This window comes from Cibotium barometz, chromosome 55 (assembly GCF_041138505.1).
Source record: "Cibotium barometz isolate CiBa-2024 chromosome 55, ASM4113850v1, whole genome shotgun sequence".
Classification (NCBI taxonomy): Eukaryota; Viridiplantae; Streptophyta; class Polypodiopsida; order Cyatheales; family Cibotiaceae; genus Cibotium; species Cibotium barometz.
In genome coordinates, this window is record NC_141100.1 from 37,271,150 (window position 1) to 37,295,655 (window position 24,506).

The 24,506-nt window shown below is 48.7% G+C and overlaps 1 protein-coding gene across 2 annotated transcripts in view; it reads right to left on the bottom strand.

Moving 5' to 3' along the window:
* Positions 1–24,506, bottom strand: part of LOC147607709 (uncharacterized) — an 83,391-nt gene that overhangs the window by 15,377 nt on the left and 43,508 nt on the right. For both annotated transcript variants that reach the window (XM_086790398.1, XM_086790399.1), the window contains exons 5-7: positions 12,900–12,977; positions 12,654–12,807; positions 12,348–12,497 (exon numbers count right to left, since the gene is read on the bottom strand). In XM_086790398.1, coding sequence (XP_086646524.1) covers positions 12,348–12,497; positions 12,654–12,807; positions 12,900–12,977 — 382 coding nt within the window. The remainder of the gene's footprint in view (positions 1–12,347; positions 12,498–12,653; positions 12,808–12,899; positions 12,978–24,506) is intronic.

Here is a 24,506-nt window from a genome sequence, read left to right on the forward strand (position 1 = left end):
GATGGTTACCTTATTCAAATCACGGTAATCTATGCACATACGAAAGGAACCATCCTTCTTCTTCACCAATAGAACGGGAGATGCAAACGGAGATTGTGAGGGTTGCATGAGACCCATGGAAAGCAATTCTTGCACTTGCTTTGCCACTTCTTCCCTTTCCACCTTTGACGACCGGTAAGGAGGTTTGTTCACAACCTTTGCATTCGGCTCAAGTACAATGGCATGGTCGATTTCCCTCTTTGGTGGCAAACTCTTTGGCACTTGGAAAATGTCCTCATAATCCTTGAGAAGAGCTGCCATATCCTTGTCTATGTGCTGTCCATTGCTATCCATCCCTTCTTGAGTGACATGCAACGCATAGACTATACCAAGAGTTTTGAGTTCCTTCTTGAATCTCTTTGGAGTGATCAAAGAAAGCTCTTTTGGTGTATTTCCAGCCAATACCACAAGCTGTCCATCATGTGAAAAGCTCATAACACCTTGTTAAAGGTTCATGTGAAAATCACCAAGAGAAGCCAACCAATCACATCCCATAATCACATCAATGGGCCCCATGTCCAATACTACCAAGTCACCTTCCCAAGCATATGAAGAGGATAAACTCACTCTTGTTGAAGGGCAAAACAAATTGGCTTTTTCATTCACTCCATTTGCTACTTGTACTTGGAAGGTTATGGGTAGCTCCGTCGGAGATAGTTTGAGAGAGTTGAGGGATTTGAAGTTAACAAAACTATGAGTACTCCCTGAATCCACCAGGATGTGTGCAACTCTCCCATTAATGGTGCCCACCAACCTCAAGGTGTTCGGACTCTTGCAACCCGCCAAAAGCTCTTGTGAAATGGAACATACATGGGCTGCATTTTCTGCATTTCCTGCATCTTTTAGCATATTGTCCCTCAAAATGCATGTATGATCCCTTCCATCGGGGTCAAAAGGAAACTCATCCTCTTCTTTGACAAAAGAATGATCCTCCAAGTCTTCTTCATGTGTCTCCTCGCTGCAATCTTCAAACTCTTCCACATCATGAGATGACTTGGAATCATCATCCTCATCCATAATGATCATAGTAGCCACCACTTTCTTTGATTTGCAAATGTGCCCGGGTGACCACTTCTCTTTGCATTTAAAACATAGGCCTTTGCTCCTCAATTCCTCAATCTTAGGATCATCCATCCGTTGAGTCTTCTTGAATGGTTGAGGAGGCTTCTTGACAAACCCATTGCTCTTCTTAGCATCATTATGAACTCCACTTGTGAATTGTCCACTTCCAAAAGATGTATGGAATTTGGAAGTATAAGTGGATGTAGAAGAAGGTAGACTTTTTCCCACATTTGAAGAAGTGTGAAATGGCTTATGAAAAGGTACATTGGGCTGAACCCTCTTATACTTTGGCTCATATAGCTCCGCCAACCTCATAGCCTCTTTGATAGTGCTTGGTCTTTGTGCCAAGACATCCGCTTTGATGTATGAATCTAGACCATGCACAAACTTTCTTCAATCGCATGCCTTCATTGAGTCCATCCACAAACATAAAGAGCTTCATGAACCTCTTGATGTACTCCCTAACCGACATGCCCTTTTGTGTGAGTTCATACCATTCTTCATGGTATCGGTCAAGAACCAAAGGCGAGACAAATGTCATATTCATTTCATGCTTAAGTTCTTCCCAAGTATGTGGCATAACTCCTTCCTTGAGCATATGTCTCCACCATTGATGTGCATAGTCTTCCAAATGCAAGGATGCAAAATGCACTTTGTCCCTTTCACTCTTCGGATAGAGCTGAAAGTATGTATCCAACTTATTCATCCATTCTTCCAACTCATGTGGGGCTGAACCATCACCATTGAACTTAGAGAGTGAAATCTTGTCCTTTACATCCTTTGACACGGTTGACGATGCATTCTCATGATGGTGCGAGGGCTTGTGCTTTTACATTTGCACAAAAGATCCAAGGAATTGTGCAAAATCCTTGTACTCCCTCTTGAGGAAATTTGGCATTTCCATCCACCTATCATGAGCTTCTCTTTGTCTCTCAATGAATGACATATGTTCCCAATCAAGCTCAACCACATCATCCATATCATACACCTCCTCTTCAAGCATGGAGAACTGATTTGCTTTGGGATGCAAAGGTACTCTCCTCAGATCCCCAAAATTTGACTCCTCATGTCTGAATGTAGGTGCAAGTTGCTTTCCATCCAATTGAGAGAAGAACCCGCTTGGAATGTAGTAGGCTTCATCTCCCGCATAGAAGGCCTCCTAGCATCCGCCATGAATCCAAAAGTGACATTCTTGGTGGAATGCTCATGTGTTACCTTGAGAGAAACCTCTTGTACCATGGGTAGCTTGCCTTCCCTACGGCCTTCAAAAGCTGTCCCAAATTACTTGCCTTCATGTAAAGCACCATGACCACTATCATAGGAAGGTTGGCTCATTGGCCGAGCGACCCTCTCTTCCAAAACTTCCATCCTTGTAGCCATAGTGTCAAGCCTACCATTGACTTCCATTAATCATGAGATTAGTTATCAAATGGCTCATCACATGAATATACAAGAGAGAGAAAATCTATAAGTGCATGTAGCAAGAGAAGATGCACAAATAGCCTAAGTGTGTTTAACCTCTCACCAAGAGGATGGCTTTCAAGTTAGCCATGAACTTGACCATGGAAGGCCAAATCTCCATTGATGGAGCCCAAAGGTACAAGATGACCAAAATTAGTAAAAGTGTCAAAGGATCCTACCAATGTACCCCAAGTCCTATTTATAGGCACTTTCTCCTTTTGCCCATGGACCCCTATGTACATGTGGAAATCAAGTTCTATGGCTTCATGACAGGGAGGGAGTCCATGATGGCATTCCAAAAAAGACTTCTTTCTTCTTTGAGGTTAGAAGCATACACATTTAGCACACCAATTTTCCATCCACCCTCCATAAGCATAATCCACTGTGCTTCGACAGGAATAATAACTCCATAACCAATCATATAAAAAATAATTGCAAGTAGCACCTTTCGTTCCATCTACAACGGACCAATAAGTGTACCCAAAAAAAAGCTTGCCAGATCTAGTGCACTAGCTTATGCTCCTACGCGAGCATAATTGTTGAGAAAAGTGGTGCCAAGCATAGTAGTAGGAGATTTCCACAAAATGGATAGACCAAAGGTCCCTCATCACCTCAAGGTTTTGGGGTCTAGATGGCTAGACCAATTTGTGGAAACCTCCAGTTAAGCACGCATTGGCGTGAACACAACTGGGATGGGTGACCTCCCGGGACTTGGCCTCCCACCCAATTTCCAATATGGTATCAAAGTAATGGGTTGAAGTGTAACCTCTAAGCCACGAAAGAAGCCAAGTTGAGCCTTTGAGCCAAGAAAAAATGGACAAGTTCAACCTCTAAGCTAAGAAAAAGCAGCCAAGTTGGCACCAAGGGGAGGTGTTGAGAAAAGTGGTACCAAGCATAGAAGTAGGAGATTTCCACAAAATGGATAGACCAGAGGTCCTCCATCACCTTAAGGTTTTGGGATCTAGATGGGTAGACCAATTTGTGGAAACCTCCAGTTAAGCGTGCATTGGCGTGATGGGTGACCTCCTGGGACTTGGCCCCCCACCCAATTTCCAACATGGTATCAGAGCCATGGGTTAAAGTGTAACCTCCGAGCCACGAAACAAGCCAAGTTGAGCCTCTGAGCCAAGAAAATATGGACAAGTTTAACCCTCGAGCTAAGAAAAAAGTGAACAAGGTGGCACCAAGGGAGGGTGTTGAGAAAAGTGGTGCCAAGCGTAGCAGTAGGAGATTTCCACAAAATGGATAGACAAGAGGTTCCCCATCCTTAAGGTTTTGGGGTCTAGATGGCTACACCAATTTGTGGAAACCTCCAATTAAGCGCCACTTGGCATGAACACAACTGGGATGGGTGATCTCCAGGACTTGGTCCCCCACCCAATTTCCAATAAGAATATCCAAGGAACTATCTGTAACTGCAAGTTGAAGCTGATTCCTAATAAAAATATCCAAGAGACCATCCGTAACTACATGGTGAAGCTAGTTCCTAATGCCCTACTTCTAGCAGGCGAGGAAAGAAGCCACCAAGGCCTTGCCAATTCCATGAGACAACTCATGGTAAAGAGGCACAAAACATGGCGCCAGATCTAGTTTGGCACCTCTCATAGGTATGCACTATCCCTATAAGGGGCGGAAAGTTAACAAGTGTAATGGCAATCGAGGAGCATAAGACCTAATCATCAACATGGACATCATCACCAAGATGCTCCAAGGCATGTACATCTGACTCAATGTCTCTAGAAGGGCACGGACTTCCAAAACCTATCCAAAGGCTGACCCTATGGAAGCCAAAAACTTCGAATAGATCCATAAGAGCCCTGAGGAAGATCGAACAAAAGTCGTGGTCCTCTAGCACCAGGTCAAAGTTCCAATGGAAGAATAGTTTCCTTGGGCTGAGAGGAAACTCGCTGCTCTCAAGAGTCCGAGGTTGCCTCTGCCGAATCGAAACCTGCTTGGAGAAGCCTCCAAGCAAGCGGGCATTGGTAAAATGTGAGGTAGGCTTTGTGGGAAGTGCCGCCAGGATCCAATCTCTAGCCTGAGAGTGGCAAGGATGAGTCAAAAATCTTTCCAATGAGTGTGGTCTTGACTTCTTTATTAAAATCTGCCTGTAAGCTCCTAAGCTCGTCTTCCGAAAAAAGGATTGTTCTTCTGGCCGGTGGGGGTGGGGGTGGGGGTGGGGGTGGAGGATGATTGGCTTAGGCAGAAGGCATGATGCCAATCAAAGGGTGAGCAGCCAACTTGAACACAATAAAAACTTTTCCATATGTTGATGCAGGCGAAGATGCGGGAGAAGGAGGAGGTGAAAGAAGTTTTATTCAAGACCACTGCAAACAATTTCAAATTAGGGTTTCGTCAGGCTGCTCAGCTCCTAGTTCCGTTCTGTTTGTACGGTTTTGTAGCCCTATTTCCTGTGTCTTTTTGACTGTAGTCTGACCTGCACTCCTGGCTGCACCCTTTGTGCGGGCTAACAACAGAAATTCCTGATGTACGAGCATCTTCAATACAGGCTCTATTCCATGTTCTTCATTTTCTGCTCACGGTTACAAGACTCTCCTGTGGCCTCTCTCCTCTCAACGTGCTGTGCTGCAGCATGGTTATCTTTTCTGTACCCTCTCACAAGAGTTAAGCCTCCCTCTGGCTACGATAGTACTGCAGCAGCCGCTCACCTCTCTTCTCCTTATTGAAGCGCAATCTCTCCTAGATATCATCTGTGTCGAAGGTCATTAGGAGTCAAAAGTCGTGTGCATGGTCATGAGCAAAATGAAAACTTACCTTTTGTCAAATTGTCTCCTTGTTTTTCTAAGCGTTATTACCCTATAAAAGAGAGGTGAAGCATAGCTTGTAATCATCTAGGCTTGCACTCCCAGTACAGGAATTCAATTAAGCCTTTTGTCTCCTTGTTTTTCTAAGGGTTATCACCATTTCTTCAACCCTATAAAGGAGAGCTGAAGCATAGCTTGCAATCATCTAGGCTTGTACTCCCAGTTCACGAGTTTTCGCAAACCTAGACTTCTCTTGTTTTATATATATATATATAATTATTATTATTATTATATGTGTGCGCTCAAATTTGTTTTCTTCAGTTGGTATCAGAGCACATGGGCTTAGCAGCTTTTTAGTTTTTTGTGTTCTTGCTTCATCCCTTCTCATCTAGTGAGGCTGCTGTGCTGTATTCATCTGATTCCCAACAAGCCAAAATTTTGTGTTCAAGGGGTCCTTGTTTCCATTTGGCAACCTTGCCTGGTGCCAAAAGCTTGTTTGCCAGCATTTGCCAGTTGTTGCTAGTTCTGATCAGCAACCAGCAGCATCTAATCTCAATATACCATGTGTCCTGGCACCACCTTTTCTCAGTCAATGCATGTACATAGGTGGCGAAGCTCTTGCCTTTTGACAATTTCTGCTGCTCTCTGTTTGATGGCAGGTCTCCTACAATGGCTAAGATTGAACTTTCGTCTATTGCTGTCATGGAGGAAGTTCTTCAACACTTGAGGAAATTTACCTGCTTGACTCAATGTGTCATCTGTCCAATCAATGGATGCCGCAAGTGTTTGGCATAAAGCAGCAGTACTCTATCAGGTAGCATTACGGTTGTTTACAGGATTCAGGTGGGTTGTTATACACGTAACACAACTGACAGTATTGCTCCAACTGCTCGTCCTCAGCTCTCTGTAGCAGGCTATAGTCACCCTCAAGTGATTGCTGCGACATTTTCGTCAATGTCAAGAGTGACTGCTTCAGAAGTTCTGTAGCAGCTCCGATCTAGCGCAATCATGGTTCTCAGCCAACAGCAAACGGCAGCAGTCAGCATCACCAATCACTGGTGAACCTGGCTTCATACCTGCCAACCACTTGTTCCCACCACAGCAGTCACCGGCCTCCAATTCACCTCGGTGCTTGGCAGTGGAGCTCAGCAACATATGTCAGTCAGTGTAAGTTCTCATCTCAGGTGAAGGTATCGAAACTATCAAAACCTTAGTATATTTAAAAGGCCAAAAGTTTTTCATTCATGTATATAATTCTGTAAAAGAGTATTCCCATTTAAAAACAGATAAAGTGAAACCGGCTGCATTAAGGCTCTTTTAATCTCTGATAATGACATATGTGTCATTATCTCATTCAAAAAGACTACCGCTATCCGGGCTTGGAGAAGCATGCAGATGTTTTTGCGTCATAGACCCCAAGCTCAGCAAATGAGGTTGACAGGCAGCCCATTATGTGGAATGACCTTACCAGAGATGATCTTGGCAGACCTCTCGGTGCAGCAGGGTATATGCACTGGCCAGGCTGGGAGAGATGAACAGCGACAGTACTTGACTAGAACAATTTTAAGTGTCTTCTAGATGATGAGAGGCAACTACCCAGCATCTCAGAGGGAGTGATCAAGGGACTGCACAGATTGATGCAGCTATACCTAACCACCAGATCTGAACAGCGACAGCACTTGACTAGAGAATTTTAAGTGTCTTCTAGATGATGAGAGAGAGGCAACTACCCAGCATCTCAGAGGGAGTGATCAAGGGACTGCACAGATGGATGCAGCTATACCTAACCACCAGATCACTAGTACATTTTTAGATGAGTATCATCACTTGTGGTGGAGGGTTTTCTCGGACAGGCATGCCCCTTCAAGGTTTGGGATTCCCAAGGCCAGAGGAGGAAGAGGGTGTTGCCTTCTATTCCATTCAGTCTGGATGGCGGATGGAGAGATGTGATCGTACATAGCTCTGTGATCCGTCCAATGAGAGTAGTGGGTCTCCGGGAAGCGTTGGTATACTGACCCTTCCCCGATGATGGTTACTCATGCCTTGTGGTGCCTATGGCTATATGGTGGATACCCTATCAGATATCTACATTGGGACCCTGGTGAGTGAGAATGGACTGACGTGACTAACCCCACGAGGAGCATACCTTCCTTCAACTACTATGTGCCTAACGCCAGGTTGCTCATGCTTGGACAGACCCAAAGAGTTCCCACTCTTTGGCCTCACTGGGAGGCGTATGACATTACACCCCTCATTCTGAGGAGATTCTCGCAAAGACTTTGGCACTCATACAGGAGGAGCCAGATATCCTACTTCTTCTCACTGTTTCTACACAGTGACTTTCCCACCAACCAGTGGAGATCTATTTTTGGCGTGGATCCCTCTTGTCCTAGATGCCCAGCTCCATCCAAGACAGTGTATCATTGCTTAGGGAGTGCAAAGGAGCACAAAGGATCTGGGTATCTATAGCCCAGCTCTTGGGAAGATTGAGGAGTGATCCAATCTATATTACTTGGTTGACTCAATCTGGGTTCGCTATTGCATGGTTGACTCAATCTGGCCCACAGCTTCTTTTTGAGGGCAAGGGAGCTGATCCTGTTATGCTTGTCCGTAGGGGCACAGTTCAGAGATGTTTGCTTCAGGATATCCCCCAGTTACGTTACACACCACCTCTGCTGAGTATTTATACCACCTCCAAGATTATTGCTAGTATCACGGCGTGGCATATCTGGAAGACCAGATGCTCAGATGATTTCGAGGGTATTCATGTTTATGACTCCCAACGTATTTGCAGTATATGGAGTAACACATTCAAACTCTTTTGGCCACCTGGGCCCATTCATACAGGGATCTTCTAGAGCTGTGCAAACAAAACAGAGCAGATTTATGAGCTCCTCCACTCCTACGGGGGTTTTATAGCAGCTTAATGCCCCCGATTGGTTGAGATCTCCCTACCTTTTGGTTTGAGACCTCCCTTTGTACGAATTTATATTACTTAATAGAATTCACTTTTCTTGGGGGGGAAAAAAGGACTCGCTCCATAGCTAGTGGGACCTGAAACAGGTTTAGTTGCTAGTAGCGCATGGACAAGTATTGTCTTGCATTTTCTTGTGCTGCACTTAGTCAATGCCACCACATCTCACAAAGCTTGGCCAATTTTGAAAAATGAGCTTGAATGGTCTAGCATGTTTAGCAAGGTATCAAATAGGACTCAGCTCTACAATCTTGATATGTCAAAATATCCAAACATGGCTTAGTCAAACTACCCTCGCACAAAAATGAAGGGAAAAGCTTGTGTATGGATGACACCATTTCAAATGTGGAGTCGGTAACATATGCCATTAAAAACCTAAGTGAAAGTAAACTACTTTTTTTCAATACATATAAACAAAAACGTGTATGCATAAATACACTAAAAAGAAAAACTTTGGAAATACACAACTAAGGCCCATTAATGCATGTTGCACCTCAAATGCCCATTCACTAATCAAAATGACCCATAAAATGTAAAATTAAATTATCTCGTGGTTGAAATTAAAAATCACAGGTTGAGCTGCAAGCTGCTCCCCCCTCGAACCGTGCTGCCCCCAGTCCAGGAGGCTGCCCCACACCCCACCCCCCCGGCCCCCCCCCCACCCCCGCCCCCAGTGAGGGCTCTCCCGCCAGAGTCCCCAAGTGGGTCCCCCAAGATCTTGGGGTTGCCTGTGGATTATAGTTTCTTCCGATGTCTATTGGTGGAAGGAACTAATATTTTTTAGGAGACAATGGCTCCCATTTGGATCTGTGTGGTGTTTCATCATTCCAAACCATCCACACCAGAGAGTGGCGCAATGATCTTCTCCTTTCCCTTGAGTGCAGCCCCAGGGATGGGTGGGATTCGGAGTCAGTGGCTGCCGCCATCTAGGGACAGGAAGTAGAGCTCTCACACCATCTTCATGATTTGCGCATCACCGACATGCTCACCCATTTCTGGCCCCTGGCTCAAGCCATAGAGATCAGGACAGGGAGGTGGTGTCCTCCACCCTGGAGGTGCTGCTCTTTGTGTTCCTTCATATCTCAGTTGCAATACCCTCCCCCCCTCTTACAGATACCTTCATTGTGATCGATGGAGTTCAGAGTATGCCTACTCTCGCGCTCAGACAGAGTGGCGACACATGGAGGATAGGATTCGTGCCCACTTGGCACATCTTTGCCTCAAGACCAATTGTGATTACTCCCCGTCGAAACCCACGCCAAGACTCTTCGAGTGGAGGGCAATTCCGATAGTTTCACCTCCCACAAAGCTTGATATGTGGATATCCTCTTTGAACATTCAGGATTTAGGGGGGCCTCAATGCTTTCAGAGGTGAGGCGTCCCTAGAGGAGAGCTACATACAGCTATAGTTGGGGGACCCATCGACATTCTCTTTCTCCGGGAGCACCATCTTTCCGACAGGCATACTCGTCGTCATTGTGGGAAGATTTTACCAGGCAAGAGTCACACACACTGTCTCCCTCTTTCGGCCCCTTTGGGATGCGGGGAGAAGTATGTATTTCTCTCAACGAGCAGCTCTTCCCAGCAGTGGCAAGCTCAGGTGTCATAGTCTCTAGGCGAGCGTAGTGGGTTACCATTAGGATTGGAGAGGACTGTGTGGGCTTCCTCAATGTTTATGCCCCGAACACCGCAGCAGGTAGAGCCACCTTCTGGAGTACAATCGATCAAGCTCTTCCTCAGGCTAACTTTTGGTGCATGGGTGGAGACTTTAATATGATAGAGTCAGCAGAGGACAAACTCAAAGGAGGCACAGCTACAGTCTCAGGCGCAGTGTACTCTGCATGGGAGGAGTTGATCCTTGCACTCACGGGAAAGGACCCTTGGCATCTACCAAAGTTGGGGCACAACCCTGGGAGCCTGTGCTTCTTGCAGTCTGATAGGAGGAGCACCCACCCCACCCTCTCTCGACTTGACAGATTCTATGTGGATGAGTGGGATTGCAGTCGCGGGGGCATGATTGGCATCTTGGCAGGCACCACTTTCTCTAATCACTCTCTGATTATTCTATCCTTAGAGGACCCCTGGAGGCAGGACATGCATGTGAGCACTAGGACTCCGGACAACCTCATAGAGGACCCCGAGATCTACAATAGGATAGAGCAGATATGGGCGGGACTGGATTTTATCTCAGGTACTGCCGCGTGCACCTTGGATGGGGACCTTGGCGAGATCAACAAATTTTTGCAAGAGGCAGCATAGAGCAGATTGGAGGGATTTCGTGAGCAGGAGAGGAGCATTCGGAGGGGTCTTGCTTCTCTCTAGCGTCTTCAAGAGAGTTTCCCTGATAGCCTGTGGATTGAGAGTCGGCTTGCTGCCACCCGTACAGAGATTAGATCCATCGAAGGAGAGAAGGGTGAAGTACAGATACCATGCCAGAACTTCCTTCTGGATTGAGGCCGAAGATAGAGTCACTGGGGACTTCTTTGAGATTACAAGCCCCCATAGGCGGAGAGATGGTATTCATAGGTTGAGTGGCCTAGATGGAGCTATTGTTTCTAAAACACCCCCCCCCCCCCCCCCCCCCCCCCCGTGAGGTGGGATTTCTATCCGAAAGGACTTGGTGCCTTGAGGGTATGCTAGCCCGCCCCGAATAGTTTGCCTCTATATGGGGAGGAGGTGCAAGGAGAGGGCAACCTTGGGACTTGGTGCCTTGAGGGTATGCTAATCTGTGGAACCCCCTGATCAGTTTACCAAGTGGCCATATGTTGGGGGCCCAACCTCATGTATCATGGGGAGCGTTAAGCAGAGGACCTACCAAGTCCCTTGGAGATTAGCTTGCATTCAGACAGCTTCCCCCAAGGGCTTAGGAGAGGCCTAGCTGGGATCTGGGGTAGAGACAGACTTAGCCTCGACATCGACTCTGCTATTCCCTAGGAGTGGCTGACCCCTATCCCTGACCCGACCCCCCACAATGGCCAGGCGTGTTTACTAGGCATGATATTATCTTGGCAGTCCATGGCGTGGATGAGAGCTGTGCTTTGCTCACTTTTTCTATTGGTCCCCATGGCAAATTAGAGAGATCAGAGCCCCCTCTGCATGATTTCAGTGGTGGCTGCATCTTACAGAGGGTGATGGAAAACTTGATCGCATTGCTTGTTGCAGTGAAATCCTCCCAAGACAGTCACACTCACCAAACCCATGGTCAGCAAGGCAGGAGCCTTAACTACACTACTGTGCATACTGTATGAATCAGGGAATATATATGAGTACTACATGCATCATTGGGCAACCTAGGGAGGAGTTACAACCAGCTGTGACATCAACATTTTTTTTGCTCAGGAGCACCACCTCATCCTTGATCGCATTGCTTGTTGCAGTGAAATCCTCCCAAGACAGTCACGCTCACCAAACCCATGGTCAGCAAGGCAGGAACCTTGCATTTTGGTTGGTGCTCGCTTGCCTCCCCAAGAGGTTGATTCAGTACGGGTTCCAGGTAGCTCCTAGTAGAGATTCTACTCCAAGATGGGGATGAGCACATTGGCTTTCTGAAACTACATGTCCCAAACTTCTACAAAGGATAGAGAATCCCTCTGGCTATAGGTTTACCAAGGACTACCCATGACAAACTTCGGTGCCTAGGTGGCAACTTTGCCATGTTTGGGGCTCCTCCAGATTGTCAGGAAGGGGCTGGAGAGAACAGCCACAGCCATAGAGGAAGACGCCCTCCATTCCCTTGGTATATTTACCTTCCCTCCTGCAAGCGGCTTGTAATCAGCCAAGGCTGAAATTTTTCCTCTAGTTGATTGATACAAGAATCTTTTTTGCACCAAAAAGAACTTACAATTTTGTGACAGCCGCCTCCTTTCACAAATCTGGAAAATCACTACCATCACTGCCTTTATCAAGAAGGTACTCCATTATCCAAAAACACTCAATGTACTAGCCACGTGAATGCTCCCTACCTTTTTAAAGTGCATATAGATATAAACGTGCCATGTAGATGTTTCGTGGTTGAATATCTGCAATTCTTTGAAGCATAAAAAGCATACCACTGCAGAAGCAGCTACTCCCAGTTGTGCAAGTCGAACTCCTATGGCATTTTCCTTGCATACACGAGCCCTAGAGAAGCCTCTTTGAGAGGAGACTCTGCACCACTTTGCCATCAACCGTGATGTTCCCTGCCTTGTAACTTTGAAGCCCTACACAAGCACAAAACCATGTCTAGATCGGCAAGCTGCAAAATTTAGCCTTATTGGATCATTATGACAAAAACAATAATTAGGTAAAGGAAAGTGCACACTTCAAAATAAAAGCCAGCTTCAAAATTCAAAAGGCCATGATGTCAAGAAAGAAACCTTATGTTGAGAAGGATTTACAGGAACATTAACGTTGAGAAAGAATCCCCTGGGAAAAACTCCTCGATCAATATCTTGAAGAGCCCCCTGGATTAATGGTAGGCAGATGGCAGCAGCTACATTGAAGTCCCTAATTATGCTTTCCCCTTGTCTCCTATAATCAAATTTGATTTAGACACCCATGCTGATCATGATAAATCTAATGTACAAATAAACCAAATTATGCTTGGTCCGTGTAATTGTTACCAGTGAAGCGAAAGAGAAATTGAAGGGATGCCACAAATAAATGCCTCAATTGCTCCTGCCACAGTTCCTGAATAGAATCTGCCCAGAAAGTGATGATCTCATTTATATATTGTTACAAGGGAGAAGTCTTCCCAAAGAAAGAATTTCAGTGAACTCAGCCTTCATGCAGTCTTTTTTGTCAGAAAAGAGACTTCTATTAAGTAATATAAAATCATACAAAGGGAGATCTCAAACCAAAAGCTAGGGAGATCTCAACCATTGAGGGGGAATATGCTGCCATAAAAGCCCCGTAGGAGTGGAGGAGAAGAAAATACCATGGTTCCACTCTCTCATAAATCTGCTGCATTTTGTTTGAGCAGCTCTAGAAGATCCCTGTATACGGGTGTGCCCCTTCAGGTGTTGGGATTCTCGAAGCCAAAGGAGGAAGAGGGTGTTGCCTTCTCTTCCATTCAGTCTGTGAAAGGCAGATGGAGAGATATGATGTACAAGTGATCACACCGGGCTCTATAATCCATCCAGTGAGAGTAGTGGGTATCTCTGGGAAGCATTGGTATACTGACCCTTTCCCCAGTGATGGTTACTCATGCCTCGTGGTGCCTATGGCTATATGGTGGATGCCCTATCAGATATCTACATTGGGAGCCTGGTGAGTGGGAATCAAACAATGTGACTAACCCCATGAGGAGCATACCTTTCTTCAACTAACACTGTGGAACGCCACGTTGTTCATGCTTTGGACAGATCCAAAGAGTTCCCACTCTTAGGCCTCATTGGGAGGCATATGACATAACACCCCCCATTCAAAGGATATTTTCACAGAGACTCTCAAACTCATACAGGAGGAGCAAGATTTCCTACTTCTGGCTGTTTCTACACGGTGGGTTGCCCACCAACCAATAGAGATCTATTTTTCGCGTGGATCCCTCTTGTCTCAAATGCCTAGCTCCATCTAAGACGGTGAATCATTGCTTATGGGAGTGCAAAGGAGCACGGAGGATTTGGGTATCTATAACCCAGCTCTTAGGCAGATTGAGGAGTGATCCTATCTATATTACTTGGGGTGGTTTTGCATGGTTGACTCAATCTGGCCCACAGCTCCTTTTCGAGGGCAATGATGCGAATCCTGTTATTCTTGTCCGTAGGAGCATAGCTCAAAGATGTTTACGCTCAATATTTACACCTCCTGGGAGATTATTGCTAGTATCACGGCATGGCATATCTGGAAGACCAGATACTCAGAGGCCTTCGGGGGTATTGATGTCTATGACACCCAATGTATCTGCACTATATGGAGTGACATCGTTCATACCCTTTCAGCCACCCGGGGCTTCATGCAGTATTACCTCTCTGCACCTAAAAACCACAATTCTAGGTCAAGTTTTCAGCTTACAGTTAGAGAAAGACAAATCAAAGCAAAGTCTCTTTTCTGAGCAAAAACAAAAAAGGCATATCAAAACTCAGCTGCCTTGTGGGTGTAAATGTATCAGCGCAGTAGCATATTGCCCCCCCTTCATGCGAGCATCTGCAAAAAGCTCATGTATTTTTTTTCCTCTAAAAAGAGACTTTTATTAAGTATAAAATTGCAGATCAAGCAGGGGGAAATCTCAACCAATCTTGTGCCTTGTGCTCTGCCAACAAGGTCCCATATGAGTGGTAGTGAAAAAGATACCATAATCCCACTCTCACATGAACTGGCCATGCTCTCTCTGCAGCCCTCGAGGATCCCTGAATCCTGGCCCAAGTGGCCATGAGCGTGGGTAATATCACACCAAGTCAGCCCAAAGAAAATGTTCGAGCTGCTACAGCTCCCCCCATGTGAGCACCTGCCCTCCATCATTGTCACCCTATGCCTCCTAGCCTTTGCGCACTACCCCACCCTCTTCCTATGCACAGCCCCCCTCCCTCGCCGTCGGTTGTCTCCTCCTTGCTGCCTCCTGCCTCGGTGAACTCCGCCTCTCCCTTGTGTGCACCTCCCACCTGAGCTCTCCTCCCCCGCCCTTTCCTTCGTGCCACCCTGCCCTCCTATCCGCCTCCTCGCCTTCCCCTGTGCCGCCGCCTCCTTCCGACCATGAGCCTTTTCTTTCAGCACCTCCGCCTCTCCAGCCTGCAATCCTCATCAGGGAGGGGAGATACCAGGCCCCTAGCATCAAAGCACTAGGGTCCGGGACTCGGAGGATCCCGGTGGAGCAGAGTGGCAGAGCTGCAGACCGCCAGCCCGAGGCGGAGCCACCGTCAAACATCTAGAGCAGAGCGGAGCCACCAAGCACACCATATTGCCACCCATCCTCTGCATTTAGGATGATATCTTTGCAAGTGATGAGTATGTTAGAGATCTTGATGTTGCCTTTGCACACCTGCGGACAGCCATTACTCGTTCATAGGATAAGCATAAGAGGGCTGCCGACAAGCATAAGAGAGGTGGACATCAAAGAGAATGATTGGGTATGCCGAAATTTCAGAAAGCAAGACTTTGTAAGAGGCCATGAAAGGAGGGATCATCCCTTCAGCTCTCTTACAAGTATTACGGACCTTTCAAGGTGATCAAGCAAATCAATGAGGTTGCTTTCCGGCTTGCATTGCTTGATGGATTCACAATGCCTTTCATGTGAGTCTATTGTAGTAGTATGTGGGGCCAGAGCCAAAAGAGCCTGTCTTACAGAAGAACCGCCAGAGGTTGATGAGCTAGAGGAAGTTCTATAGCCTGAGCAGATTGTGTTTCACAAGGAGAGAAAGCTACCTGGTGGTAAGCTTTCCAAATGATACCTTTTAAAGTTCAAGAACTATCAACACAAACTGGGTTGATGAAGACTACTTCAAAGGTTACCCACAACTTCTTCATGTGTATTTGGAGGCTTTTCACTTAAGGTCAACTGTTTAGAAGCGCGCGCAAGAGGGAGGGGGGGGGGGTGTTTGATGTCATTATTTGGCTGCCCAAGTGGTCGTCTCCTATTTCGTGCCAAGGTATGGGCTTCATGTCGCCCGTACTCCAAGCCAAGATGTCGTGTCACCACAAGAGGCCAGGCCTTGTGTCACCCGTAGTGTTGCCACGACATGGAACCCACTGTCAAGGATCCCAGTTTAGGCTCCCCACAGAGCAAGTTCCATGCTTGAGAAGACCTACTATTTACAATGACTGCCTGCTATGACATGTCCAGTTCACGAGCAGGGAACGCCCACCCGTGAACCGTGGGAGTGCCCTATATTTTCACATGGTTTGTGGCATGTGAACAGGTGGTAAGTATTCACTTAAACCTTTGTTTGTTCTTGTAAAGGTTTTATAACCTTTATTGTTCACACTTTATTAAAGTCGGGCACCGTGCTCACTGGCCAATGCACGGTGCCCGACTTTATTAAAGTCGGGCACCGTGCTCACTGGCCAATGCCCGGGGCCTAGGGGCCAAGGTATAGCCAGCCAAAACTGTGGGCACCTCCCTAGGCCATTTAAACCCCATGTGGCCCTCTTTAATGGATTGGGGGGGGGGATTTTTATAAAGGTGCCCACCACTACCACATGTCAAAGGGGAGTTGGACTTCTTCCACCCTCTTCCACCAACCTCTCCCACGAGTGCTTCCCTCCTCTCTCTCATGGGGGCAAAAAAAAAAAGGGCATCATTGCTGGGCTCTCTCTGTGCAAATCGACACCAAGAAGATAACACACCTGGCTGCCCTGTACTGCAGTACCTGTTGAAACCCTACTGTACCTGCAAGTACACCTGCTGGAAACCCTGCTGTACCTGCTGAAACCCTACTGTACCTGCAAGTGCACCTTCTGGAAACCCTACTATACCTGCAGTACCAGCTGGAAACCCTACTGCTGCAGTACCTGCTGAAATCCTACTGTACTTGCACATACACCTGCTGGAAACCCTACTGTACCTGCAGTACCTGCTGAAACCCTACTGTACCTGCAAGTACACCTGCTGGAAACCCTTCTGCACCTGCAGTACCAGCTGGAAACCCTACTGTACCTGCCATACCTGCTGGAAACCCTATTGTACCTGCAGTACCTGCTGGAAGTCCTACTGTACCTGCTGTACTTACAGTAGTACCTACTGCACCTGATGTACTGATTGTGAATCGACTCCACGTGTACCTGTTTGAGTACTTGCTATTGCAAACCGTGTGCTAGTACCTGTTTGTGTACTTATACCTGTTCGTGTGCATGTTTCGATGAGTCCGGCATCTACAATCTACTCCAACACACTTTTGTTTGGGTAACTTCTCTTTATATTTGCATTGCAATGGATTATCTAGCTAGCAAGCCCTTGGAACTTTGTACGCATTAAATACTCCAATAATATACTTCGGTATTGAGGGGGGTTGGCCCGTTCGTGGCCCCAGTGGTGGTGTACTCTGCAGTGCTTGTCTCTTGCAGATTATCTTGTGCAGTGATGTGTCTTTCAGTTGTTTTTTGCATTGTGACTATTACATTTTAAGTCTTGACGCTGATGTGTCAAGGAGACCTGCCTCTATAGCTTGTCTGACCACACCACCGTGAAGAGGGAACAACCACCAGCACCACAACACTAGCAGAAAACAACAAATCAAGCACCAGTCCACTCAACTGATGTCCCCTGATCTTCAGCTGACACAGGTGGATACCTGAGCACACTGCAAACTCCTCAAACAGTACAGCTGCCTCTTCCAGCCGTCCTCCCAAGTCAGCTCAAACCTCCTACAGCTTTGGTCTTCACTTAGAACCCCTGACCACAAGCTCTTCCAGCTGACACAAAGTGATCAGATTCTGATTGTACGCCGAGTCTGACAGCAACTGCTGACCCCACTCAGAAATGAGTCCTCCAGGCTCTCCTCCCGGAAATGTTGTGATTCTCGATAACTGCTCTCCCCCGTCCACTTGCGCATGCACGAGCTCTTTCTTCTTTTGGTTCGGCTGCCAACAGCTAGTTCCATAATGGAAGGTGGCCACATAGCAGCCCCTTATTCCTAAGGTTGCAAACCATACTCTATGGGCTATTTCATTTTCTGGGATTTGAGGTAGGCACATCTTTTGGGCATATTCCTTGAGCACGAAAAATCCTATCAACGTGTGTATTGTTCATGAGACAGTGCCCAAGGACGTTCACACCTAGCTATTGTAGTTGCAAGCCCTCATATCATTTGCATGATCTTCATATCATCAACGTGCTCATTGACTTCTAGCCTTTGGCACGGATGGAGGTGGGTGGCTTTGGCCATAGAGACCCGGAAGGGGAGATGGTGTCCTCCAACCTAGAGGTGCTCCTTTTTGTGTTTCTTGATGTTTCAATGGCAGTACCCCTTCGTCCCTCCTACAGATACCTCCATTGTGACAAGTGGAGCCCACGTCTTGGACATAGTGGCTCCACATGGAGGGCAGGATTCATGGCGTGGCTTTGCCCTAGGATAGATAGTGATTACTCTCTGTCCAAACCCACGCCCAAGACTCTTCGAGTGGAGGGCAGTTCCAACAATGCCGCCTCCCACAGATCTTAGCTATGTGGATTGTCTAATGAAACATTCAGGGTTTGGGAGCACCGCAGTGCTTTTAGAAGCTTAGAGAGGAGCTTCACAGAGCAGCAGTCAATGGGCCCATCGACACTCTCCTCTGCCAAGAACATCATCTTTTTGAGGGGCGTACCCGCCACTGCGCGAAGACCATTTAGGGAACGAGCCACACCTTTTGGTCCCATGATTTTGGCCCCTCCGGGATCCAAGGTGCAGTATGCATTTCCGTCAACGAGCAGCTATTACCTCCAATGGTCGACTCAAGCACCATTGTCACTGGAAGAGCTCAATGTGTGACCATCAAGATTGGAGAGGACAGAGTGGGCTTTTTGAAAATATATGCACCGAATGCCGCAGCAAGCAAATCCCTCCCATAGGTGGATTTCTAGTGCATGGGTGGGGATTTCAACACGTTAGAGTCGACACAAGATAGACTCAGAGGTGGCATGGCTAAAGTTTCTAGCAGAGAGTATTCAGCTTGGGAGGATTTGATTCTAGCTTTGAGGGGACAGGACCCTTGCAATTACTAGAGTTTGGATGCAGCCTCAGGAGTCTGTGTTTCTCGAGATCCAACAACAGGAGTACAGGCCCTGACCTGTCCAGATTAGACCAGTTTTATGTAGACAAGTGGGCTTGGGGACATGGTGGCATGATTGGTATTTTGGCAGGCATTACTTTCTCCAATCATGCACCTGTCATTCTATCCCCTAGAGGAAGGAGAGACATTTGAGCACCCGGATCCTTGACACCCTCATTCAGGACTCCAAGATATGCAACATGATAGAGAAGCTCTATAAGAGTTTGGATTTTCACTTAGGCTCAGCCACAATCGCCTTGCACGCAAGCCTTGGCAAGATCAGCAATTTATTACACGAGGCAGTGCAAAGCAGATTGGTTGGCTTCTGAGAGCAAGAGAGGAACATCTGTCAGAGTCTAACAACTAGATTAGTACCAAATAGAAGGGGTGCAAACTAGCTCACCACCCAACCATAGATTCCATTCGGAATCACCCTGGAGCCGGAGGCTAAGGCTCCAATCCTATGAACCATGCCAGTCAACACTGGTATACCACCAATGCCTACCTGCTGTGAGGCCTTCGACATGAGCGTTCGTGATCCGTCCTCTCCAATCATGTTCCCGATGGTAATCTTGGTCCATCACAAACCACAGAGTGAATGACTCTCTGTGAACAATAATAACCCAAGTCTCACTTATATAGTGGCTATTGCTGCTATAAAGAATTGTCCGGTCATAAATAGCCAATATACTTGGCATTATTAACCATGAGCCTTAGCAGCTTGTATCAACCTGCTTTCCCTAATCCCAAGGCTCCTCTAACCCTATCGGATTAGGCCACTAATCTTGAGGATTAGCATTAAGACATTTCCACTCTTGGAAATAAAGCAAGGGAAACATTGCTAGCATCTCAGCTTGGAATTTCTGGAAGGCTAGATGCACCGAGGCCATTGAGGGTACTCCCGTTCTTGTTTCTCAGTGTCTTTGCAGGATTTGGAGTGATATTATTCACACCATCATGGCTCCTGGGCCAGAATCTAGGGATCTTCGAGGGCTGCGGAGAGGAAGCGCGGTCTGTTTATGAGAGAGTGGGACATTGGTATCTTTTTCACGTCCTCTCATTTGGGACCCTATTGGCTGCACATGGCTCCTAATTGGTTGAGATCTCCACCTTACTTGGTGTGAAATCTCCATTTTGTAAATTTTCTCCATACTTAATAGAAGTCTCCTTTTTGAAAAAAATATATATATCTGCCTCCAAAATCAGGTTTCATACCTATCTAACGAAACCACATAGCTAGGTATCTAGGAATCAACTCAATTGAAGCTACTATTCCTCCAAACTATCACTGTTGAAACAAGACAAAACCAGAACCTACTCAGGCTCTTGAGGAACACAACAATTCCTCAATCCCCCAACTCCTTAGGAAGTTGGAAAACTTGAAATCACCGAGACAACTATCTGCTAGCTACAAGAAAGGTAAAGGTCAAAAAAGAGACGACCGCTCGCTGAAGCTCCCGCCCCCTCTCCCTGCTCGCGTTGTTGCACTGCGCCCATCGCCTTCCCTGCCTGCTCGCTTCCTCCTCGCTTCTTCCTTCTCCGCCTTCCCTGCATTGACCCCCGCCGCCTTTCGTTTAGCCCCCCGTCTGCATTCGCTGCTGCGCCCCCACCTTCCGCCTGCCTTCGCTGCTGCCCATAGCTCTGCTCGCCGCCTTCCTCTCCCTTACGCCTCCCCCCCCCTTGTCTTCGCGCCCTCCTCCTCTCTGCAGCGACTCATTCCCCCCCCTCCGCCAGTTTGCTTTTTCCTCCCATCCCTCTTGCGCGCAACCCCTGCCCTCCCCCCCCCCCTTTTTTTAGGTTTTATCTCCTTCGCCTTCTCCCCCCCCCCCCCCCTCCTTTTCTTGCTTCCGCCCCCTGGGGGTTTTGTTTTCATTTTTCGCTCCGTATTCCGCCTCTCTGTGTGCAACTCGGTTCCAACAGGTTCCCGCCTTCGCCTCGCCTTCGCCGCCGCAGCTTCAGACTCTGATGGAGGCTCCTCTCGCCCCGCCTCAGAGGGACTCATCCGCAGCCCCCTCGCCCGCCCCTGAGGACACCCCCATCAGGCTTTCTCTTTCGCCAGAAGAGGAAGCGAGTCTCACCGCAGAGGTGGAACGCCTCCAGGCTCATTCCACCATCTGCCGTATAGTCGGCACTCGCCCCAGCAGAGGGGAGATCAGGGATCTTCTTCAGGCCCGCCTTCTTGCAGATGTGGGCAAGATCCTGGATGTACAGCTTCTGGGCCGGGGACATTATCAGATCGAGTTCGAGGCCGCCCAGAGCGTTGCCAAGGTCCTTGCCATGAGTCCCCTTGACATCAGGGGTGCTCGGGCTTTCTTCAAACCTTGGCAGCATGGATTTGACCCAGCAGCGGCGGAGCAGGGAGAGCGCCTCTTCCATGTTACAGTTTGTTTCCCTGGTCTCCGCCGGGAGTATCTTCCGCTCCTCTCCAGGCTCGGAGCATTGGTGGGCTCGGTACTAGAGACGGGCCCCTCAGCAGCTTCAGTGGTGGCCAGAGCAGCTGGGCTACCTTCGGTCAGAGTGTTGGTGTCTGACATCTCCTCCTCTAAGGTCATTCAGCTACCTAGGATAGGGGGGGGTGGATAGATCAGAGAGTGGAGTTCTCGGGGCTCCCGAACCAGTGCTTCATTTGCAGGCAGGTCGGTCATCTAGCCAAGGCCTGCCCTCGCAGGAGACCTCGACCCTCACCACAGCAGCAGGCTACTGATGGCCCGCCCACAGATTCGGCTCGGCAGGCTGCCTCCGGGACACCTGCTCAGGCCACAGAGACCTCGGAGTGGCAGCCTGGACAGGGGCGCCGCCAAGGGAGACAGCCACAGCAGCACGCCCAGAGACCGCTGCAGCAACAGCCACAGTCTCAGCCTCACTGGGTTCCCGTGAGGAACAGCTTTGCTCCCCTTCAGGAGGAGACCCCTGCAGCGACCGAGGACCAGGAGATGCCAGCTCCCCCTCCTTCACCCCCCCCACCCCCGTCCCCTCCCACCGCCTCGCTTCCACCATCACCTCCTCCCACCCCCGCTCCGGTTTCGGCAGCGGCTCCCTCTCCACCTCCCTCGCCTCCCCCTCCTCCCCCTCCGCCCGCCTCACCTTCCCGGGAGGCCCTGGCAGTTCCCTGGCGCTCACCTGCAGTCCGGAGAGCGTTGAGCACTGACCTCGCTCGAGCATCACAGAGGAGACCTATGCCGATTAGGGCCTCACGGATTTCATCTATCCGCAGTCGGCTGAGTCGCCTTGGCATTAGACAGCGCTCGGAGGCCTTTGATTATACCTTCACACGGCTTTTTGGAGCAGAGGGCCCCCGTGAGCCAGCACCCATTCGAGTTCATGTAGTGATACCTCCGGCCCGCGGGGAGGAGGCACTAGACTCAGCGGTGGCCTTCTCGTTCCCTCTATGTGGACCTTGTGACCGAGAGTGGACTCTAGAGCTCGCTCTCAGCACTTTGAAGACTCAGGCAGTTGAGTTTTCTCACCACATGAGCGATCTGGAGGTGACAGATGTGATAGGCCGACTTTGGGAGTTGGCTCATTTTTTCTTGGATCCTGGGAGTGTGGATACCTCAGGGATTCGGCATTTGGTCGTGCGCATAGTGGCAGACTTGGCACGCGACCCTGGATATGTGAGTATACACGAGGTTTCTCTGTCAGAGCAGGAGGCAGTCGCCATGGGCCACAACCACTGGCGCCTGATCCGGGATTCTTGCAGTACACCGGGTGGGCAGATTCGCAGCCGTTCGGATGGGGACTACTCTCCATCCAAGCCGCTTGCGAAGGCCCGCCGTACGGCTGAGACAGCATCCACCTCAGCAGGGCATCCATGAGGATCATCTCATGGAATGTACAGGGCCTTGGCGGAGCACACTTTATACGCTATCGAGGTTGCTTGAGGCAGGAGCTTCAGAGATGCCTGGTTGGTGGCAGCATTGACATTTTGATGATGCAGGAGCACCACTTGGGTGAGAGGAGGATCCGGAGATATGGTTCGGTGATGCCTGGTAGATGGGACACTTTTTGGTCTGCAGGGTTTGGTCCTTCGGGTGGACAGGGAGGAGTATGCATGGTTATTGCAGATGTATGGCGGCAGGCCATTGTGGATCGAGGGATCATTGTGCCTGGTAGAGCACAGTATGTCATTCTGAGGATGCATGATGAGCTATTGGGTGTGCTCAACATCTATGCGCCCAATCATGCTAGTGCCAGAGCAGAGTTCTGGACTCAGGTTACAAATGCATTGCCAGAGGCCGCACATTGGTGTGTTGGGGGAGACTTCAACATGCTTGAGGACCTGGCAGATAGGGTGGGAGGCAGTCATGTTACAGTGCACGGCACGGAGCTTGCAGCTTGGGACCGGTTTTGCATGTCACTGAGGATCACTGATGCATGGCAGCATGGGGTTTTCTCCCGGTCTCAGGACAGTCTTAGTTTCTCTCGGTCGGATCGCCGAGACAGGGAGGGACTAATCTATCACGGATTGATCGCTTTTATGTGGGCGACTGGTTAGGGGAGCGAGGGGGCTCCGTCGGCATTCTCGCTCGCACCTCATTTTCAGATCATGCGCCAGTTATATTGACATTGGAGGAGGGGACACGGGAGCCCAGCTTGCAGTTGAGGATCCCAGAGAGGGTACTTGCAGATCCCAGTCTCGCTGAGGACATTGAGAGGATCTGGCATGATAGTCAGTGCTCTGACCAGGATGCAGCGGGCCAGTGTGCCCAGGGACTCATTGATCTTAGCTCTTTTCTACACGCTGCAGCTTTGACACGACTGGGAGAGATTCACGAGCGGGAGCAACGGCTGAGACGCAGCCTTGCTTCGCTACAGCGCCTTCAGGAGCAGCAGCCTGCATGTGAGTGGGTGGCGTCCCAGCTGAGCCAGGCACGCCAGGAGGTTAGAGAGGTAGAGGAGCAGAGACATGAGTTTTACTATCGTCGTCAGGCCTCTCAGTGGACGCAGCTTGGTGATAGAGTGACTGGGGAGTTTTTTGAGATCACTGGACCCCGTCATGCGCGAGCAGGAGTCCGCCAGCTTGGTAGACCGGATGGATCGGTAGCTACTGAGCTCGGGGAGATCAGAGCCATTGCCACTGCATTTTATAGTGACCTGCTTTCAGCGGAGCCAGCCCCCACTGAGGATCGAGATGTTTGCAGACATACTCTGTGGGCCCATGTGCAGAGGAGGGTCACAGACCATATGCGTACAGTTCTAGGTGCGCCTCTGTCAGAGATTGAGCTTGCCGAGGCCTTGAGGGTCCTGCCGCGACATAGTTGCCCAGGGGAGGACGGACTGACGCCGGCCTTTTTTATGCGCTATTGGGACCTTTTGGGGCCAGGCCTCCGCAGGGGCTTTCAGCATGTTTTGGACACTGGGGTGATGCCGCAGAGCTTTTCAGAGGGCTTGATCTATCTTATCCCCAAGGGGAAGGGAGTATCAGATGACATTCGGCATTGGAGGCCTATTACGATCCTCAATACTGTCTACAAGGTCTTAGCAAAGGCCTTGAGTTTGAGGATCCAGCCCTTCCTGGGGGAGTTGATTCATGCTACTTAGACAGG